The sequence below is a fragment of the Gadus morhua genome, chromosome 14, assembly GCF_902167405.1.
Source record: "Gadus morhua chromosome 14, gadMor3.0, whole genome shotgun sequence".
Classification (NCBI taxonomy): domain Eukaryota; kingdom Metazoa; phylum Chordata; class Actinopteri; order Gadiformes; family Gadidae; genus Gadus; species Gadus morhua.
Window position 1 is genome coordinate 24,650,300 of NC_044061.1, and position 20,738 is coordinate 24,671,037.

General features: G+C 48.8%; 1 protein-coding gene across 2 annotated transcripts in view; it reads right to left on the reverse strand.

The window, feature by feature from the left end:
- The window catches only part of garre1 (granule associated Rac and RHOG effector 1), a 37,588-nt gene extending 17,574 nt beyond the window's left edge, over positions 1 to 20,014 (reverse strand). Inside the window, exons 1-2 of one of the 2 annotated variants that reach the window (XM_030377575.1) lie at positions 19,901 to 20,014; positions 7,536 to 9,079 (exon numbers count right to left, since the gene is read on the reverse strand). In XM_030377575.1, coding sequence (XP_030233435.1) covers positions 7,536 to 8,069 — 534 coding nt within the window. In that variant the 5' untranslated portion in view covers positions 8,070 to 9,079; positions 19,901 to 20,014. The other variant, XM_030377576.1, reaches the window with a different exon arrangement.
- Positions 20,015 to 20,738: the final 724 nt, after the last annotated feature.

Here is a 20,738-nt window from a genome sequence, read left to right on the forward strand (position 1 = left end):
CATGTGTATCAGACAACTGCTTTAGTTATGGTAAGGGAACTAAACACGTCTCCAAAATACCAGTAATTCAAACCCAAAGAAAATTAAGCAGTGGTGTGGTATTGGGTTCAAAACACATTGTTTGTGAATTGGCATTCAAGTGCAGTTCTTTACAAATATCATGTACAGCATGTGCAACATCCTTGATATATCATCACGACATCTATAGCCTCCTTGATGTCTCTTCACAGCAGCATTGATACATCAAGAATGTTCTTGATGTTGTCGATTTATTAAAAACAGCTTCTAAAGTAACAAAAATATCGGTATAGTGCATACAAGAATACAAAGACAGAGCAAATCGGTCAACGGTCTATTTCTGGGATTCAAAATATCGCAAGTCCAACCCCTGGCAGTCTGCAGCGATACAGGATCCTTGTTACGGCTGATTACGTTGCCTTGTGACTCAAACCTTAGCAGCAACAACACGCATCGGAGCTGCAGTCACTCATGGTGCCTCATGTGTGCTGCTGCTACTAATGTTGAACGCTGCTGAATCTGATTCAATGTACCTGCATATTAGCAACAAAATAAATCACTGAAGAAGGATTCAATGAGAGCTCTATGGTGACATGAGAGCAGAAGATAGCATTGGACAAAGAGGGAATCAAGTGAGGCAGAATAGGCCCAATTATGAATCTGCTAAGGGATGCATCGGCTAGTAAAGGTAAAAGTGTCCACTCCTTTAACAGCATGGTCCCACCGTGATAAATGTAGCCATCACTGCCATTCCCTCCTGGTTCGAGCCTTCCTCTTGGAATACTGTATTCTCAAACCAAACCGAGAACGCCCCCTGAACCCTAGAAATGAATACGTTTGCATGCATCTCCAGTTGCTCAGCATAAACAAAACAGGATTTACCTACGGCCTCAAACTCTGCATACTACAGTCTGCAGCCTCCATCAACACACAGGGAGACAGCAAACCAGGGCCGAGACCTAGTAAACACCGGGCTGTGAATTCCTGACGGTGACGCATACACACTTATCTTGGAACCAGTTATCGACCGGGTCTCAATAGACAGATGTATCCATGAAATGAAAGAATGTCAAGTCAAGTGTCAAGTGAGTTAAACGGTATCGTGAAGGCGTTGATTAACATCATTGAGGTGACGTCCCAAAAGGGTTTTTATACGCTACACGCACCCAGCTCAAAGGGGCTCTTGGACAAAGTGCTGCAAAGTATGAAATAACCAGGCAGGAGTTAAAAGAGAACGTCGGCTAATGGGAAACACATGTCATCGGATCGGCCGCGTCCCACACGTTGCCGCTGGAAAATGGGAGGGAAGACAGCTGAGTGGAGCCAGGCAAATTCCCCTCCACCTCCGACGGCAGACAGTGAATCCATCAACAACTTTTACTTTGCGTTTTCTCAGAACACCGGTCGTAGTTTATTAGCAGCCCAGACCTGGAGAAAATATGTATTCGCTGTTTGGGTTTGTGGACGCCATAACGGTGTGGGGGGGTTGTGTGAGTCATGGGCCTTTATTATGAACAGATGCAGCTCAAGCCCTTCCAGTCTCCGAGCCGGCCCAGGTACAGGTGGCCGGCATTAACCAGCCTGGCCTTCCATGTTTGTGGTTTTTCAACCTGATCCGTGCTGGGAAGACTGGTTCATGCTGTGGCCATCGACGACCCCCCCCCCCCCCCCTCGCTCAGACCCAGGCTGGTTATTGTAATGTTTTAATGGTTATAAATCACGTATCCAGTGATAGAATGCCCCGGAGCAAACCTGGGATGGGTTCTGTGGGAACTAGATGTACCTGTGTGAAGCTAAACATGATTATAACTTTTTCTTAACAGAAGTGCGTCACATAGTAAGTAGCCCTCTATAAATCAGGTGAAATGTACTGCGCAGACGTGACCTTGTTTGGTAACAGTTACCAGGTGCCGCGTTGTCGCTTAATGTGGTGACAATGTATTTCCTCCACCATTGGACCCTCAGCATAGTCAATCAACTTTACCAAATAGTCTAGCGAATACCGGCCCTTCTCTCCTCCACCTCCCCAAATCCTTCCCCGCACTTCCTCAACTCTCATCTCTCTTTCTCCGTCATGTTTCTCTGCATCCCTGTCCCTGGCCATACTGATCTCCCTGTCTCCATAGTAAGTCCACCTGCTATGGGTTAGTAGAGAATCACGACACAGATACCCCAATGGTCACATGACACCCCAACACCCACCCCCATCATCCAACAACAGCGGCTAGAAATTATACCTAGAGCGTTCCTTAGCCCATCTCTCCCTCGCTGTGTGTGTGTGTGTGTGTGTGTGTGTGTGTGTGTGTGTGTGTGTGTGTGTGTGTGTGTGTTTGTGTGTGTGTGTGTGTGTGTGTGTGTTTTCTCAACGTAACCGCGGGGCTGAGAAGGCGGAAGAGAAGGGGGGAGGTGGCTGTCTTCTGGTTGACCCATAGCCCCCTTGATCGCCCCCAGATCTTCTCTGTGTCTCTGTGTGTGTGTGTCTCTGTGTGTGTGTGTGTGTGTGTGTGTGTGTGTGTGTCTCTGTGTGTGTGTGTGTGTGTGTGTGTGTGTGTGTGTGTGTGTGTGTGTGTGTGTGTGTGTGTGTGTGTGTGTGTGTGTGTGTGTGTGTCACTCTAGAGTCTCTCTCCAGCCCCCCTACTGGAGTTTGGCTCTCAGCCTCTAGCAGGCCCCTGCAGACGGCCTCTCAACAGACTGGGACGTTTCCACACATACTTGGCCTCTGGGGCGCGTGAGGCCGTGGGGGGGGGGGCAGACACAGAGAGAGAGAGAGAGAGGGAGGTTGGTTGTGTTCCCAGACCGGCCCGGACATTCTGGGCTCATCAATGGAGGAGCAGAGAAAACAGGGAATTAGGAAGAGGGGAAGAGGGATGACTCAAGCTCCACATTCCACAAGTCCCCGGACTCAGAGCTGGATTGGGTTAACAGAGAAGGCTCGGAGGGAGGGGGAGATAAAGAAAGGGAGGGTATAGATAACTTTGTGCGTGACGGGAAAGGGACGCGTTTCTTTGATATGCGTTTCTTAGAAGGGGAATGTTTGAGTGTTTAATGCGTCGTGCATGAGATGGCCTTCATCAGCATCACTTATGACCTACATCCAACTGGATCGGTTCACTACGAGTGGCCAGGAAAAAAACACTGGATCTGATCAAACGCCGGAGAAAACATTCAGGATAGAACTTGGCCGACGCTGGTCTCCACATCAGGGAACTATTCAGTTCGCTGTCCTGAGCCCGAAATCCGACATTAATTACTGGTTGAAAAGAGCAACATGTTCTCAAAGTGACATCACCGCAAGGCCTTGACTATCCATATTAGGACTGTTCTTTGAACATTACACTATTAACATACCATCCTTGTGCTGTTTGGTGTGCGTTTCCCTCATTGTTACTGCTGTAGCCTACCCAGAAGCCAAAGATTGAGTGTACTAAAAATATGAAGTTCAAAGAAACAACCATGAATCAAGAGGCCAGCAGTGTTCTTTTTGTCAGGAAGTTAGCTGGCATGGCCGGCTTTGTTTGGCTCCATTGAACAAACAGAACACTCTGGTGCAGATACTGAGGTTTAAGTTAATAACACACGCTAACTTTAATAAGGCCATCGTGAAGCCAAGTGTCAGCCCTTTCCTCTTTCTGCCTCAACAATCATAGACTATATGCCAGAAGGCAGCTGAGGCCTGCTGAATTTTAAGGCAAAGGACGCCGGCTGAATTGAAGGCAAAGGAGGCCAGCTGAATTGAAGACAGTGGAGGCTAGCTGAATTGAAGGCAAAGGAGGCCAGCTGAATTGAAGACAGTGGAGGCTAGCTGATTGAAGACAGTGGAGGCTAGCTGACGTGAAGACAGTGGAGGCTAGCTGATTGAAGACAGTGGAGGCTAGCTGACGTGAAGACAGTGGAGACCGACTGAATGGAAGACAGTGGAGGCTAGCTGATTGAAGACAGTGGAGGCTAGCTGAATTGAAGGCAGTGGAGGCTAGCTGAATTGTAGGCAGTGGAGGCCGACTGAATTGAAGACAGTGGAGGCTAGCTGAATTGAAGACAGTGGAGGCTAGCTGGATTGAAGACAGTGGAGGCTAGCTGATTGAAGACAGTGGAGGCTAGCTGAATTGAAGACAGTGGAGGCCGACTGAATTGAAGACAGTGGAGGATGCCACGGCCTAACCGGGGCTTCTGGACCCTCACAGAGTTGGGCTTCCAATAATATTCATCTGTGCATATTTACGACCACACAGGCTCAGGGTAACTGACTGGTACAAAAGTGCAGTTTTGGGCACAGCCCCATCCACCATGGCCCCCACGGTTTCTCCCGTACCAAGGGTACGGACTGCACTGCCCCGGGCTCGTCTGGCCCGCATGATGACCAATCATATTGGTCCCCAGCGGATATGGAGGTACTGGTCAACAGCACAGATTCAGGGCAGCACTAACAATCCCTGGAGCGCCTTTCCCCTCAGAACAGTTCAGAACAGGGATTCACTATCCGAGAGGTTGAATGCCATCTCCCACGTGTTTGTGGTGTATCAGGCAGGCTATCTGAGGTTTTTCGCCATGCTGCAAGAAATTACACGTTCACTCTGAACGTATCAGCAAAAAAGCGAAAGCGGGAGGGACTTGTGGGCAGGTGGGAGGTGACTTCCCGGGGTGTTCTCACACCCCTCTCTCAAACCCTGACATCGGCTGAATGTTTCCTTCCAGTCAATAGTGCTTCATTATTCCTCCTCTTCACGATCAAATCAGGGGTTTAAGTCGTGCCGATAGAGATTATACAACATGGAAAACACTAACAAACAAAACCAACGTTTCACAGATGATATGCAACCACATAAATCCAGATGGATCGCTTTCTTGTGATTTCATTTGACTCTTTAACTCTGAACAATGTGTCGATTGTGGGTAGGAGATGGTTGCCAGATCCCAGATCCCCCACACTCACATGCTTGTTGCAAAGCAGTACCATTGACGCAATACGTTGACTATTATGGGATACTTTTGGGACACATATTAATGATAAGATTTTGCAGCGAAGCAAATATTAACACTATTGCTTTGAAAAGCCATAAGAGTTTCTTTCTATGAACCAACTATAAACCATGCAACATTAATACTGGTGCGTAAAGAGAAAAAAGCCAGTAGAATCGCTAGAGCAGCATGGTCATCTTACCATATATCAGTAGAAAATGAATACATCCCAACATTATGGTTATTGTGTGATACATGCTTGTAGGCCTGCTGACGAACAACATGAACGCCATCAGATCTCAGTATATTATACAGGGAGCTCAGCTCTGATCTTCCACAGAGGAGGAAGCACCTAGGGAACAATGCTACGACACTCGGATGTGTTGATAACTATTGCTTGCAGCAGGATGTCTAGGAAACTTTAACGTCACTGGCTGGTGATTGGCTGAAGCCCAATACGAAGCACAGATCAGTGTTCCCAAACACATGTCAACACCATGTTCAATACATTAAAGCAGTGATATAATGCCACCGGTTGTGACTGTGAGTGTGATTAGCCATGACTAGCAGTTTGTTAAGTGACATCACAAGTGGGCGTGTCCACCTAGATGTATGCTGGATAGATAAGCAACATTAGCTGCAGTCCACTGGGTAGGCTCGTAGACTGACCTATCCAGCATACATCTAGATGGACATTCTCACTTGCCCCAGGAAAAGGCAGGTTTTCAAGACCGCTTGTCATTGCTAATCACACTCACACCTGGTGGCCTAACACCACCCTTTAACCCCAGGGAGAGCTGGGTAGGCTGGTAGACAGGTGGATCTATCCAGCATTCATCTGAATGGACACTCACTTTTGATGTCACTAAGGCCACGTTTATACGTAGCAGGGTATTTATAGAAATGAATATTCCCCCGCCTCCGTTTTCAAAAATAACATTGTGCACACAGCATGGTTTTCAAAAAAGTTGTCGTTTACATCAAAACGCATAAATACGCCGTCGAGCGCCATTATAACTATGCCAAACCTATGGGCGGCAATGTAGTAGAGCTTAGATTGGGCCCAGAAAATCAAGCCCGACCCGCCCAGAGCCCGTGCACGTTCTGTCCGAGTCCGACCCGACACATTAACCGTAATTATGAGCCCGAGCCCGATTTCAACCCGACTTTTTTTTTTAATACATATGTAACTTTGTACACATTTGTTACTAGGCCTACTCTGCTAAATATATATGTAAGGGATAAGGTATAGAACGCCGGTCATTATCGGGAAAATAAGCCCCGACAGGGCGAACAGTACACCGACCGACGCGCAGCGAAGCTGTCTTGCTTCGCCCTGACAACGACCGGCGACGTTCTATACATTATCCCGCTTATTACACGGCTACTTGACAAAACAAAAAAATAACTACACATGGTGTGTCTTTTTACAATTTATTCGTTACCAGCATTCAGTGTTGATCAGCAGAGAAATAATTTGTCCGCAAAGACGGTGACGCAACGGAAGACGCTGGGCTTGACAAGTCACCGGACTACTAGTCTGGCTGAACGGAAGTGGACAGCGTCTATTGCCTAGCGTTGGATTTGGCCGCGACTCCGCCCCTTCCGGTTGCTCCCCCTCAAACTCGGAAACTAGGCAGTATGGCGAGTTTTGAAGAGGACTTTGACGGCGCTGTAAAGTTGGCATGTTTGGCTCTTTCCGCCGAAAATTGCAAAGAACTACAAAAGATTTGCTTGCAGCATTGGCTGAGGAAGAAAGATGTTCTATTTTGCATGGACACAGCTGCTGCTTCCCGGGCTTAGCCCCGCCCTAGACGATTGTGATTGGTTTAAAGAAATAAAAACAGGCCCGCCCAGTTTCCCCACGGATAGACGGCTCGAGGTAGCGTGGCTCCAGACCATTCTACTTGCTGTAGTTTGGTCTGGCTTTGCGAGACTACCAGACTACTAACCATGCAAGTGAACGGAGCGTTCCACGGCATTGAGAAGACCCGTGTAATAAAGGCCTATAATATTTCTGTTTATGGCATAGATTTCTCCTCAGATTAGGCCAATGATAAAAATAAATAAAAAAATCGTCGATCAAAGGCCCGGCCCGAGGATAGTGGTGGGAAATATTGGCCCGACCCGGCCTGCGGGTCGGGTCGGGTCGTGCTCGGGCTCGGGCAGAGAATCTAAACTCTAGTAGGGAGAAGGATAAAGCCATGCAAGCCAATCAGAAACCTCAGAATCAACAACAACGAATAACACGAGTGTCTTCCTGTAACAAACAAACTGTAAACATAGGGCGCTCATATGACGTTAAGCATTCCCTGGCGCATAATGTGACGCTTCAGAACCTAAAACACCGTTCCTCCCCGTTGACACGACAACACATAACCGGCGTTTTCAGAAATCTCCACTTTGGCCGGAGTTTTTAGAAATGATCGTTTTCTGTGACAAAAACTGCGTTTTCGTGTAAATGAGAGGCCAAACTGCGTGGAAAATGGCTTGTCATGGCTAAATCCCAGTCACACCTGGTGGCCTCAACCCACCCCTTTAACCCCGGGCAGAGCACCCACCTCCACGTCCTGGAAGCTGAAGTCGTTCTGGTCCTTGAAGTTGGCCGCGCCGGCGCTGAGCTCCATCAGCATCTTGGCGATCTCGGGCTTGATGGCGGCGGTGAGCCGGCTGGCGGCGTCCATGACGTGTTCCTGCACGTCCTTCAGCTGCATGGCGGCCTTGGAGTAGTGGGAGTTGCGGAACACGCCGCTGAACAGCTCCGTGAGGAAGGCGCTGGCCCGGCAGAACACGTTGAGCGCGTCCAGGTACTTGGAGATGCCCTGCTGGATGTCCGCCACCGCCGTGGTGGTGCCGGAGGGCGGGCCGGGGGCCAGGCCGCCGCCGCCGCCGCCGCCCGGGGGCCCGCTCCCCCCGGGGCCCATGGAGGGGGGGGCGGGGGAGCAGGGGGAGGAGGCCAGCGGGGCGCTGAGGGTCCTGCTCAGCTCGGGCATCTGGTACTGCGGGTGCTGCTGCTGGACCTTCTGCTTGGACCCGCCGAGCAGAAAGCGCCGCTTGTAGTCCATTTTACCTTCCGGCGCGTTGCAACTGTACATACGACTGGGCGCGACCGGCACCGCTCGCTGCCGTGGCGCTGGACGACTCTGGCGGTCGCGGGATGGGGAGATTCCGATTTGAGAGGGCGTACAAAAGGAGGCGACGGGAGAGAGGGTGGCTGTTCACGTCGGGGTAAGAGGACACCTCAGGAGTTCCCCTGCCAGAGGCTCATCTCAGAGAGGGCTGAACGGGGACGACGGGTGACACGGAGGCCGGCGGGACGGACCGAGGGGCTCGGAGCGCGTGGTGCATGCAGCCCTGCTGCAGACCAACATCAGACGCACCGGGGGCGCGCTACGGGCCTGGACACCCGCTTCAGGGCCCCTGGGGTTGGGTTGGGGCCGTGTGGCATAAAGGAGGACGAGGGGAATCGCACGGGAGCTCTAGGATTCAGCGTGCGAGTAGAGTGCGGGGCTCCAGAGGTCGCCCTTCTGAACGACGGAAGCGGAAAATACGTAGACGGTATATTCACATAGATGTACTTAGATGTAGATCGAACACCGCAAATATAAAACAACTTATCTATTAAATAGTTGCCATGAAAAAAAAAAATGGTACGATTGAGATAGGCGGAGGTGGTCGCCGGTCAAGCCAACGGTAACCAGCTAACTAGAGCGGAGGAGCGACACCACCAGCGGTGCGTGACGGGTCCCAGACCGCCGCGTGTGACCAGGAGCTACCCGACGACGGAACCAGTCCGTCTCAGCACCCCTCGGAGGAGAGGAAGAAGAAGGAGGAGGAGCAGCGTTTCATCCAGGAACCGGCGGCCAGCGAGGCTTCTTCCACGGTCCCGCGCGTGTCCGTTTGGGAGCGTGTCCGTTTGGGAGGGTGTCTCTTCACCAGAGCTCCGGGACGTCCCTTGGGGTCTGTTGGGCCTGCCGCAGGGTGTGCCGGGGTCGTCTGGCTGAGGTAGTTGATACTCACCAGGAATACCAGTGGGCTCTCTCCGCAGACACAGATTACAGCGACGGAAGCACAACTGTATCTTGTAAGGCCTCTAGGTCATTTCCTGTGGGAGAGGGAGAGAGAAACATACAGAGGGGGTATGGTGAGCAGAAGCAGAGGTATAATCATGGCGTTATCGTCATTACGTCATGATTCGGACTCGGCGCGGATACCAGCTCTTGCTGGCACATTTTATGAGATCTTAAATGTTTGAGGGAACGTAAAAGATAGAATTTGTATGGCATCACACTTTAAAACATCATACACTTAAATTTAAGAACTTTTTATTTATTAAGGCAGACAGAAAGAGCTAAAACTGTAGCAATCGTCCCTTCACTAAACACTCTAAAGCCTGCTACCAGAGCCTCATAAACACTGGGCCCTTCCAGAGGAGTCCAGGCGGAGTAGGGGGTTTGGGTGGAGGTGGTTAGGGTGGAGGTGGAGTGTGCTACAACAGGCGCTGGAGCTCGCACCGAGATCTCCTGACACCGGCAGGTTTCATGAGAACAGAGCCAGGGTTCTGCCAGCGGTGGGGACAGCAGACACTGATGGCTCTGTTGATATTCACCCCTGGGTGAGTCACAATACAACCATTCACAAACCCCGACGTGGGCTGACCAGACCGCCCGTCCTGCACTGTGTATTGTTATTCATTTCCCCCTCGAACCCATGTCAAGATGAACGCTGAGGAGTATCTAGGATTCAGCCTGCGTCACCGACGCGGCAGTCATCAGAAACTGATCCCCGTGAGATTATTATTATGAACCGCAGAGTTGATGGCGACGCCAAGAAGCGTTTAACGCATCGATCTGTTGCTGAGAGAAGGCCAGCTCCATTAAGGAGAACATTTTCGTCAACAAGCCCTCAGCCATGTTTTATGTTTACTGTGGAATCTCTGGACAGAGAATGGCTGTGGAGCGGAGTGATCGGGAAGGTCGCCTCGGGTGAACGCGTTTCAAACGCTGGACGGAAAGGGAGTTCAGTGCCAGCGTGAAACTAAATAGAAAAAGCATCCTTTCCTACATTGTTCAAAACCACTCGAGCGTTTGACTCCCAAACTGTAAGTGTTGGGTGGGTGGTGCGTGCTTTGAACGTCGATAAGGCCCGCGCAGAACAAACCAAACTTTCAAAAGAACGATGGAAAACACGCGCAACCTGTAATCTTTCATCTCGTTCCACAGTCCTGTCCGTGGGTTGCGTCTGTTGACGCAGACTAGAGCAATCACACACCGACACCGGACAGAAAAACATCAACATTGCAGGACTAATCTGCTGGACACACTCTGGGCTCGGTGTGGCCAAAAGCGCTGCTGCTCTGGAAAGTTTTTTCGCCCACAGCCCACGTTGTTATCTCCCAGAGTCATTCCCGGAGCCGGGTGGAAGGACCGGAGACCAAAGACCCCGGGATTTAGGGTCCCGGGCTTCAACGCGTTGGCGTTAGTGACCACGACAACACGGCCATGTTGCTGACCGTCACACACACACACGCAAGTTACAGATGTCCCAGTGACCTTTAAATCCGGCTTCCTTCCTCCAGTAAAAAAAAGAAAAAAAAGAGTGAGAGCAGCAAACACTCAATGCTGCCGTCTGTCACTGCCCCCCCCCCCCCCCCCCCCCCCCCCCGAGAGCGCACACACACACACACACACACACACACACACACACACACACACACACACACACACACACACACACACACACACGGCGGGGCCAAGGGAAACCGGTGACCTCGTCATGAAGGGAACAGCAGACTTCCCACTTCTTCCTTCCCCTGGTCTTATATAACCACACAAGTCCACCAGGAACACATTATTTACAGCCGTCGCCTAGGAGACCAGACCCAGGGGGAGTGAAGGGTCAGGGGCTGAACACACACGCACCTAGGCCTAGGTGCTCCAGGGGCCACGCAACCTCCTAGCAAAGGAGAGGGATGCCTTGCTTGAGAGTGTGTGGGCAGTGGTCCATCGCTCCAAACCGACGGTTCCATGCCAAAAGCAAAGCTTTTAGTGATTTAGTCACTCACGCTCGCAATATCTCCCAGAACAACGCAGTTTTAGTTTTTATTTATTTCTTTTGAGAAACCTTGCGTCCCTTTTTGGGACATAATGGCTCGCTCTGTTTGTCTCCCTCTACCTCTGCGCTGGCGCTAAACCTTGGAATAACGGAAACGGCATGCGCTTGTCATTTTGTGCAACGCACAGGGCTTTGACGGCACACCGGCTAACTAGTGCAAACAAGTGGCCCTCCGCTCCCAAAGCCCAGGGATTACGGCCGCAGTGAGAGACGCGCCAGACACCACACAGGGGCTAGCCGGCACTGTCAACAACGTAATGGGCGTTTGGGAAACTAGGTGGAGAGACAGGAGTCGGGGGGGGGGAAACGTCAGAGCCAAGATGCTTGGACTCGTTTCATACAGAACACATCGACGCTCAGGAGCTAGGCTCGTTTCAACGTAATGAAGGGAGAAGGGCTGGCTACTTCAGTCTCACAGCTAATGTTTTACTAGTGGTCATATAGAATCCATAGGAGACCGAGTGGGTGTATAGTTGGCTCTTGCTGGTTGAAATCAGGGCTGTTCTGACGTCCATATGCCCATGTGTGCAATATATTCCTGTTTGAATCACCTCAACATCCAAACAATGTTTGTCCAAACAAACATCCAAAAATACACTCATGGTAACCTTTCTGGGCGGTTTCTTGATGTTTTTCGTTTTTTTAAAGTTTTTTCAATGTGCTTTGTTCGTTCAATGATAACTTAAAAGATACGAGCAGAAAGAAACATGTAAAACAACAAGGTAACCAAGAAGAAAACCTCCATCAACGGCAGACACATGACAGCCAAGTGACAAGTGAACTCCAGAAATGTCCATTCCATCGCGTTTGACTAATTTGAGGACGGCGAACACTGAGCCGTTGTTTTCCGGGAGACAGCTGTTGATCTACAGTATGGGACCGCATTCTCAGCTGTTCCAAATCCTGCCACTCAAGAATGCCATCGTCAACATCCTTCATGTAAACATGAACGACTGCACAGAATAGAACTTTGTGTCGTTTTTGTTGTTGTTGCTACATAAAGTTATGCCTCAATATTGCCATATCAAGTTTTGTCTGACCAGGGACCAGGGTTATTAGTTTGCAGAACGCAAACAGCTCAGACTATTGAGAGCCAGAGGCAGTAGCCCAGATCTCGGCTGGTTCATCACAGACCAGTTTCAGCCGTGTACCTCTATCACAGAGTCGCTCCCGGCTACAGTTCCAGTCAGAATAAATAGCCTACTAGCAGAGGCTTTCCCAATACAAACAGACTCGCCATCAATATTAATGAGTGCAGAAAGCTTCTCAGTACAGCTAGCAGCCTTGGCGACTCGCCAGAAAGACAGCGCTAAACACACAACCACACACACTAGCAGCCAGCTAGCATATCCCATTAGCCGTAGCACCCAAACAAACACATGTGATAGGAGCGCAGGCTCCACTGCTGGCCTTGCGCCAGTGAGGTTTAGCGATCTTCCCTCCGCCTCCAGCCACTCTCGGTGCTAATGTTAGCCCTGCTTCCCGCGGCTAGCCGGGTGGCTCAGCTGCTGGAGCTCAACAGGAAAGGGGGCTTGGGTTTCCTGGGGCGCCCGATCTGTCGCCAGTCACGGCACTGTCCCGCCGGCGGCGGTGATTTACCTGTCTGCGTCTGTGAACCGTCCCGCCACAGAGGGTGGTAGACAGACAACTGACGATGTATTAAAGGCGGAGGGGGGGGCTCTGAGACACTGTCCACGGCGGCCATATTTGTTTTCATAGGGACAACACGATACTTAGCCCGGAGACCATCCTGGTCACGTGACCTCTCATTCAGTTTCGCTACACCGAGCATTGTGGAACACTTCACCAACATCGATGGCAGGGCGTTATTTGCCCTGACAGACAAACTTCGGCCAATCAGCTGTGCAATTCAGTCGGAAGAACAGCGAGAAATGGGTTTTTTTCCGCAGAGTAAGCGCCTTTACTATAAAAACTGCCGTGGAGCTCACTCAGTGGAAAGTAGGCTTTTTCGCCCTCCATTACATCAACACCCACGTCACTGTTTGGCCCAGTAAGGTCATCAACTACGACACAGTCCCTGATTGGCCCGGTTACGTCATCATATACGACACAGTCCCTGATTGGCCCGGTTACGTCATCATATACGACACAGTCCCTGATTGGCCCGGTTACGTCCTGATCGACCTGATGATCCATGTAGCGAAACAGGATGTTAGGTGACGTGATGATGGCCTCCAGGCCAACCGACTTGCATCCGATTTTAAAATCAATAGGAAATGTTGGGAGTACATTGTTGGACCACTTAAGTTGTATGTGTCTGTCTGACACTAGGCCTGCACGCTTCGGGGAAAAATATGAATCACGATTTCTTAGCTTAGAATTGATATCACGATGGCAGTACCAAACATAGTTTTTTGGCACCTCTAGCACGTTGTGTGCCATATGGCCCTTAATAACTGATTAAAGTGCAGTATCAAAACCGGATTGATTTATTTTGTACATATAGCAGCACATTGTCTTTAATTGCTGGCCTTTTATAACTACTGAACCAGTAGTTGAAACACCTGTAAATGAAGGCAAAACAAAAATAAAAAATAAAAGTAATTTAAAACTTAAATCCACACAGGGGTGAATCGAGATCGATTTCATAACGATTTATTGTGCAGGCCAATCTGACATATACTTTTAGAAAGTGAAACCTTTTTAAAAAAAAGCAAATCAATGGCCTGCATCGCAAGCGGCCAACCCTCCATCCTCGTTCAATGGCTTTCGGAGTATACAAAATACCCAATCCCAGATAGCTATAGACGTAAAAACACTGTTGACTGTCGTTTTGGAGAATAATGGCAGTCACAGTGTTTGTGGTTATCGTATAAATTCTCAAGGTATAGATTTTCACTTTGGGGCGTTCACACCAAACCGAATCCCCACAGACAAGAGTGAGTATAAAATTGTCTTTGACAGCGTGCTCGGAGCGAAACACAGCCGCACCAAAGGCAAACAATGGAAAACTCCCCTCCGCTGTATCTCCCCATAAGTTATGCTCTGTGTCAATAGCCATCCATCTCGCCCTGTGTTTCCACGTCTCCGTCTGCCTCCATGCCTCTCCGTCTCCGTGTCTCTGTGTCTGGGTGCCTGTGAGCCATCCCGGCTGGGTGGATCCCGCACAGCGGCCGGGCCAGCTGTTGCACACCCTGACAGCTCCTTATGGGCTGCCGCTGAGAGCCACACTCTGGTCTGAGGCTCCAGCCACCGGCCCAACTATAGCCCACTCGTGAAGTCTATTTCAGCGCTGCCGGAGCAAAACAGCTGCCCAGTGGCCCCAGATGGGACACGTTTAGACGGCCCGTCGTCCAAAAAGGTACAATTCCCCCCCATAAAAAGTAATATAGAATAAAAGCCCCTCTTCTACATCTGTTGTCAAATGAAGCAAAGGAATTTGCGAGGAATGAAAACGAACGAACAAACACAACCTAGAAACTGTCTGCAGAGAAATGCTGGTAATGTGCATGCATGCCCCGGCCCCCTTTATTTAAAACACAAGAGAGCTTTCCGTGGCGGCTGGTTCCACCGGGGTATTCCCCCAGGATGTGGTGGGAGACCAGGGTCAGCAGACAGGCCTGGGAGACCAGAACAAACGGGGGAACAAGTGCCCAGAGCAACTGTGTGACAGCAGCGTGATTCAGGCTTGCTCATACAACACGAGGCACGGTGCCTGACACACACACACACACACACACACACACACACACACACACACACACACACACACACACACACACACACACACACACACACACACACACACACACACACACACACACACACACACACACACACACACTTTGTGTTGCTGTTGTCGTGGTCTCTGTCTCTCGTTTAAGCAACGACAAATATTTGTTTGTAGCTGACAGATAGTACTCTGTGCATATCACAATGCCAATCCGTAGATCTTTGAATGGACGTAGAGCAAAAAACAGAAAAAAAAAGCCATTAGGGGGGAGGCAGTTACCCAACACTAGGCAGGGTAATATCAGGTTAACCTGTTATGACATAGCATACATTGTAAGTAGCTTATGGCTCTAATAAAAATAGCAGACGGGCTGCTTGAACAAAGCACAGGCTTGAAGTCTGGGACAGGTCTGTGACGCCCGCGTAAGCCCGTGTTTCAACATCCACACCGTCGCCCTGCTGGACACACAGCGTCCGAATTAAAATACAAATAACTACGACGGTGGGAGAAATCCACCTTTTCTTCAAATATCGATGGGTGACCCAAAGCCCTGGTCAAAGTGATAGCACAGAACATGACCAAGCCCACAGACAATAAACAAGGAGAAGACTAATAATAATAAAAAGTCGTTTTACTTGCCCACGATTGACCACCTGAGATTAATCCATCGACCATCGATCAACCGGCCTTCAGGTTTCAGTGCGTTTGGGGAATCCGACCGGTTTAAAAAACCGTAAGAAAAGGCCTCTGATCTGACGTCAGCTCCATTCACAAAGAACACTGGTACGAGCCGGCTAATGGCAGTGGAAGAACGTTCTACCCAGTGCTACAAGCCTGCTGCTGTGTCTTGAACTACGAAGGGTCCCAGCCACCCTGACAGAAGACGTCCTAGTCAAAGTCAAGTCGATGTGATGCATGGAAGATCAGTCTGGGTTGTTCTTCCCCAAAAATCAACACAATTGACTGATGAAGAGCCGGCTCATCAGGTTCTATCAACATGAAAGGAGCAATTTACATGCATATGATTTGCACCTTTAATGAATCTACTCTTTGTCTTTGTTGAGTGGCGCCAGGAATGTTTGACACCATAGATGCAGACTTTTGTCTGCGTTTGTTTGCTTGGCAAGTTTCTTACTTCGTTCGGAGAGCTCCACATTTAAAGCAAGTTTCCATTAAGTTTATAAATGAGGATTAGAGTAAGCATCTGTTGACAAGAGGGCAAACCCTTCCTTTTTTTTGCAACTTCCATGCATTGAAATTAAACATGACATGAACGTGGCACAGGCCAACTTGAAAAGGAAGATGTGGTATCTTGACCGCTCTACAAATATAGTACCTGTTGTGTTTAAGTCCACAGTTGTGTCAGCGAGCCTCCCATGGCTGCTTAAGTGCCCTTGAGCAAGACGCCCTGCGCAATCCATACCGGCGCTGCAAGCAATGGTGAGCTGCATTAGGAACTTCCAATAATAGGATGAGTTTTAAAAAAGGAACAGAAAATGCACTAGGTGTCACATTACTGGAGGGATGTAAGGTAGCCTGCATTCTTGAGCACTGCAGTCATCTCCACTGTGCACAAAAGCCAATGCATCTCACTTGGAGTCTTTGGCTGAGGGGTAAAACAAAAGCTGGCTGCTCACTCGAGCAAAGCTGGCTTCACTGACAAGAGATTTCTCATGATGGAAGACCCCATAAGTCTTGCTCATCCAGAGACTGACTTTGCATCGTGTCAACAAAGGTTTTTTTTTTTCTGTTTTTATACGCGGTTTATTGCTTTCATTAAGAAGCAGAGGGAACAGCTGTGCAACCTTAACCAAAAACACAGAGCGAAGTAAATTTGTGGGCGGGAATGGCAAAAACAGTGTTGCATTACGTATGTCCATCTGATGGAAAACCCTTGAACAATGGGAAGGCAAAAGGCATGCATTTAAGACAAAGGCAGGAGAACTATTTCCCAATTGGGTGATGTTACTCAACATATGATATTAATGTTCAAGAGTCCAATCATAGTTTCCCTGTTTAATGTCCTTATGAGACTGGATGTCTGATTGTTCTGCAAATAAGGCTCGTAAAACATCGTCAACTCTGTGAAGTACTACACAATGCTGCATCAGGTCAAAGGTGAGCCCTCCATTCGTACATGTTCTTTGGTAGGACGTCATCGCACTGTTCCAGGGCTATGTCTTTCTTGTTCTTGCAACAGTTGTCAGTATCTTCTGTCAAACTCAGATAACACCATCGCCTTCTCTGCAGCTTGCACCGCTGAGACAGACTTCTGGACTTTTGTTGCCTAATGCGTATTAACCGAGCCCATTTCGAGTCCTACAGCCCCATGTTATTGAATGACACGTCCGTCCATCCACATCGGCCTGGTGTCTACAGACCGTCAGTGACAAGCCCTGAGGCGGAGACCAGAGTCCAGCAGCCTGTGGTCCATGGACCAGCATGCCTCTCTCCGCCCTGCCGTTCCTCTTCCACTCATTTCCCCGACCATCTGAATGAAAAGCCTGACCGATCGACATGGTTACGATGACTAACGAGTACTTAGGGTGTAATTGTGAAGTGTCAGTGTTACAGCTTTGATATTAACACTGAGATACTGAAAAAGAAGTTAACAAATTAGGGACCCGTTAACGATCTAATCCATTGCGTTAGTGTTCAGTCAGCAGTTCAGGGTCGTTTGAATAGAAGTATCATGTCACATGCAAACCATATTATCTTTAATATGCGGTATTAAATATAATATCTCACTTATAACTGAAAAATGTTCTGTGCGATTGATCTTTCCCAAATCTTTTCCAGAAATTTCTAAATATAATTTTCAAACATTGTTCATTTGAGAAAGGTGTTTGGACAGTGGAAGCCATGTCCAAGGCCTGAAGGCAATATAAAGCTACACCTGTTTTCCCAATGACATCACCCTCACATGGTGCTCAGTTTATCTGAGAGTTTATCTCTGGGAACATAGCATGTAGAACCATGATACACAAAGGGAATGCATGCATGAATTCTTTCACATTTTCCCCAAGGAAGAATCAGAATAAAATAAAGACACCAGAGACAACAGAGACAACAGATACGTTAGCGTATGATTTCTCATAAATAACATGGTACATATACTAACTAGACAACAGTAAAACTCAAACTCTACTGCAGCAGACAGCCTCCTTGTAACGCGAACCTCGGTCACCCCACCCATCAAAGATTCCATTGTGACAGGCCGCTGCAAATTCTGAAGCCGCACCGCAAGAGAAACTAGAAAGCGGCTTTGTTGAAGGAAAACATCACTTTGGCCTGCGGAGACAGAGCCGGTACAACGTCGGCTTGTGCTACGCTCCCCCCTCCACCAACACCACCTCCACCTCCGCCCTCAGGGAGCTGCAAACAGAGACCTTGTGACTCTAGGTTTGACTTCCTCGCACATGCATCCGGATTCAGTGTGTGACTTAGGAAAGGTGTTGCACTTGGTGATGAGGCTCAATAACAGTAACAAAAACAACTCCAAGTCAAGCGCCGGTCTGGGGTGATAATGACCTAGACGTGGTGCTGAATGGGACTCCAATACAGGCCACCAAACCAATTACAGTTAAACCCCTCCGCCTAGGCCGTGTTTATTGTTTTTATGAAAACTGAATAGTAATCTTTCATTGCACATAATAAAAATGATTTATCAGCTCTCAAAGTAGACAGTCACATTGTAACTTTAGTCATGTTAGGACTCGTCATATACTTTGCATCTTGACTCATCACATCAAACAAGAAGTTGTTCTAAAAAAAAACATGGGAACACCGTTTAGTGGTTGGAAGATGGCAAACTCACTCGCCCTTATTTCAACATTTCATAAAATAACATTGAGTACAAATTATAATTGTACATTCATCAAAGGGCAAAACGACTTCCCCACATGCAGTCAACGCCCCCACTACTTTGACATTTTCAAAAACCATGGGAATAGAGGATGTTTCTCTGAGGGTTGGGTTCTGGGGCGACCCAACCCCGGGTTTCTCTTCATGCACGCAGGGCAGCGGCGGAGGACTTCAGTTTGACCACCAGCACCCCAGCTGAAGTGTGTCATGTTATCCTCATTACAATGTAAAGAACCACCATCCACAACAAGTAAATACTATCACTAGTGCAACCATGCAGTACGTTAATAAACTACAAACACTACACATCTCAAAATTAACCCAAAGTCAGGGGTGGATGGAATCGGATGCAATGGCGACACGTATATACTCATTACTGTCATATAATATACAGGATGGATTTTGGAATGATTGACATTTGCATGGACTCGCATTGCAGCTCACTAAACCAACGTTACAAGCTTCGATCAGGTATATCCCCTTCGAAACCCCCGATGAAGCACTGGTCATCCCGTTACTAGAATGAATACGTTGGGCAACGCAAGAGAGTCACACACCTGATGATATATACCTACTGATATACACCAGATGAAATAAACCCGGTGACATACACCTGATGGCATTCACCTGATGACAGAGTCCTGCTGCAACAGTCAACAACCAGACCACTATTTTGCAGGAAAGTGCAAAGGAATCCCCCGCAAGCGCAGTGAGCCAGTTTCACCGAAACTCAGCGAGATGCCTCTGCCCCAGTCCTGGGAACACTATGTCGCAAGCTGTTACCACCACGGCCCTTTAACGCCCTGAACACCCAGAACACCCTCCTCCACTGCCAGACCTCTCCCGTGCAATGGCTGCAAATACAAATACAAACACAAATACAAAAACCCAATAACACGTTAGAAGAACAAAGGCTGGCACACCTGCTGCACCCCCTGTCCGTCCCGCTGTCCCCCGGGGTTGACAGACAGCCGAGGTGGACCGCTAGCTGGTCCCGGTTAGCTGGACGTGTAGACTGTACTAGAGGGGGCTGGAAGGCTAGCGGGGCTAAGGCTAAGCTAACGAGCTAGCTCTCTGCGACACTATTCTTAGCGGAGAGAGAGATCACTAACAGGCAACTGCGCTGGATGCGGGTTGAAATCCCCTCCAAAGGCCGAGCAGGGCCGACGCCATTGTGTTCGGTGCAATACAACGCTGATCGCTCAAATATAAGTACAAGTGTAAGTCAGGTTAATTAATAAGCACGTCGCTCACCTCGGCGCTGGGAGTCCACCCTCTTGACAGCGAAGCCCTGTCTGTGTGTACGCGGGAGGCGGCGGTTCCTCGTCTGACCGCAGGGGGCACCAGAGCGCATGGGAGATGTGGACGATCGTTGACACCCATTTTTGCTCATGGGTTCCCTAATAAGACGTGTGTGAACGTCATTCGTTTGTTTTTCTGGTGTGATAAATACTATATATGGACTAAGTGTGGACCATTTTTGGAAATGTTTTGGAAAAATTGAAGTTGCGGTTAAACTGTTGCGTTAACTGGTAATGTGTGGATGACGTCGCCACCTGATGGCCGAGTTTAGGTTGACAGTAGGATTGTAATACGAGGTAGACCACGTGAGGGCGACAAAAGATTATTATATGAGGTTGCATGTCCTATCCGTTTTATTACAGTCTGTGCTCATGTCACGATTTCATTGTCTATGGTCCTCCCCAGTGAATCTAATTTCTTTGCCCCAAAAAAAGAACCCAAAATAAATGACTCAAACGTGCACACTTACACAATCTATTTATAATAACATTACAAAACAAGCTCCCACGATAATGCCTATCCATGACATCTAAACACTACGTGTAAATGTATATTGCATTGTACAGCCTACAACATTAAGGTCCTCATGTCTGATCAACAGGGCTATCAAAGTCCTAATCGGCTGCAGTAGTTCATTATTTTGACCGAACATAACGATCATTAACTTAAAGAGCTTACACACGTCTGTCGACTGAACCGAGCCGGCCCTGTGCTGACCTTCTCCCAGCCACGGGGGCGGATGGCAGAGCAGTGGACGAGCGGTATGCAGCGTTCTGGAGCTAAGGGTGGC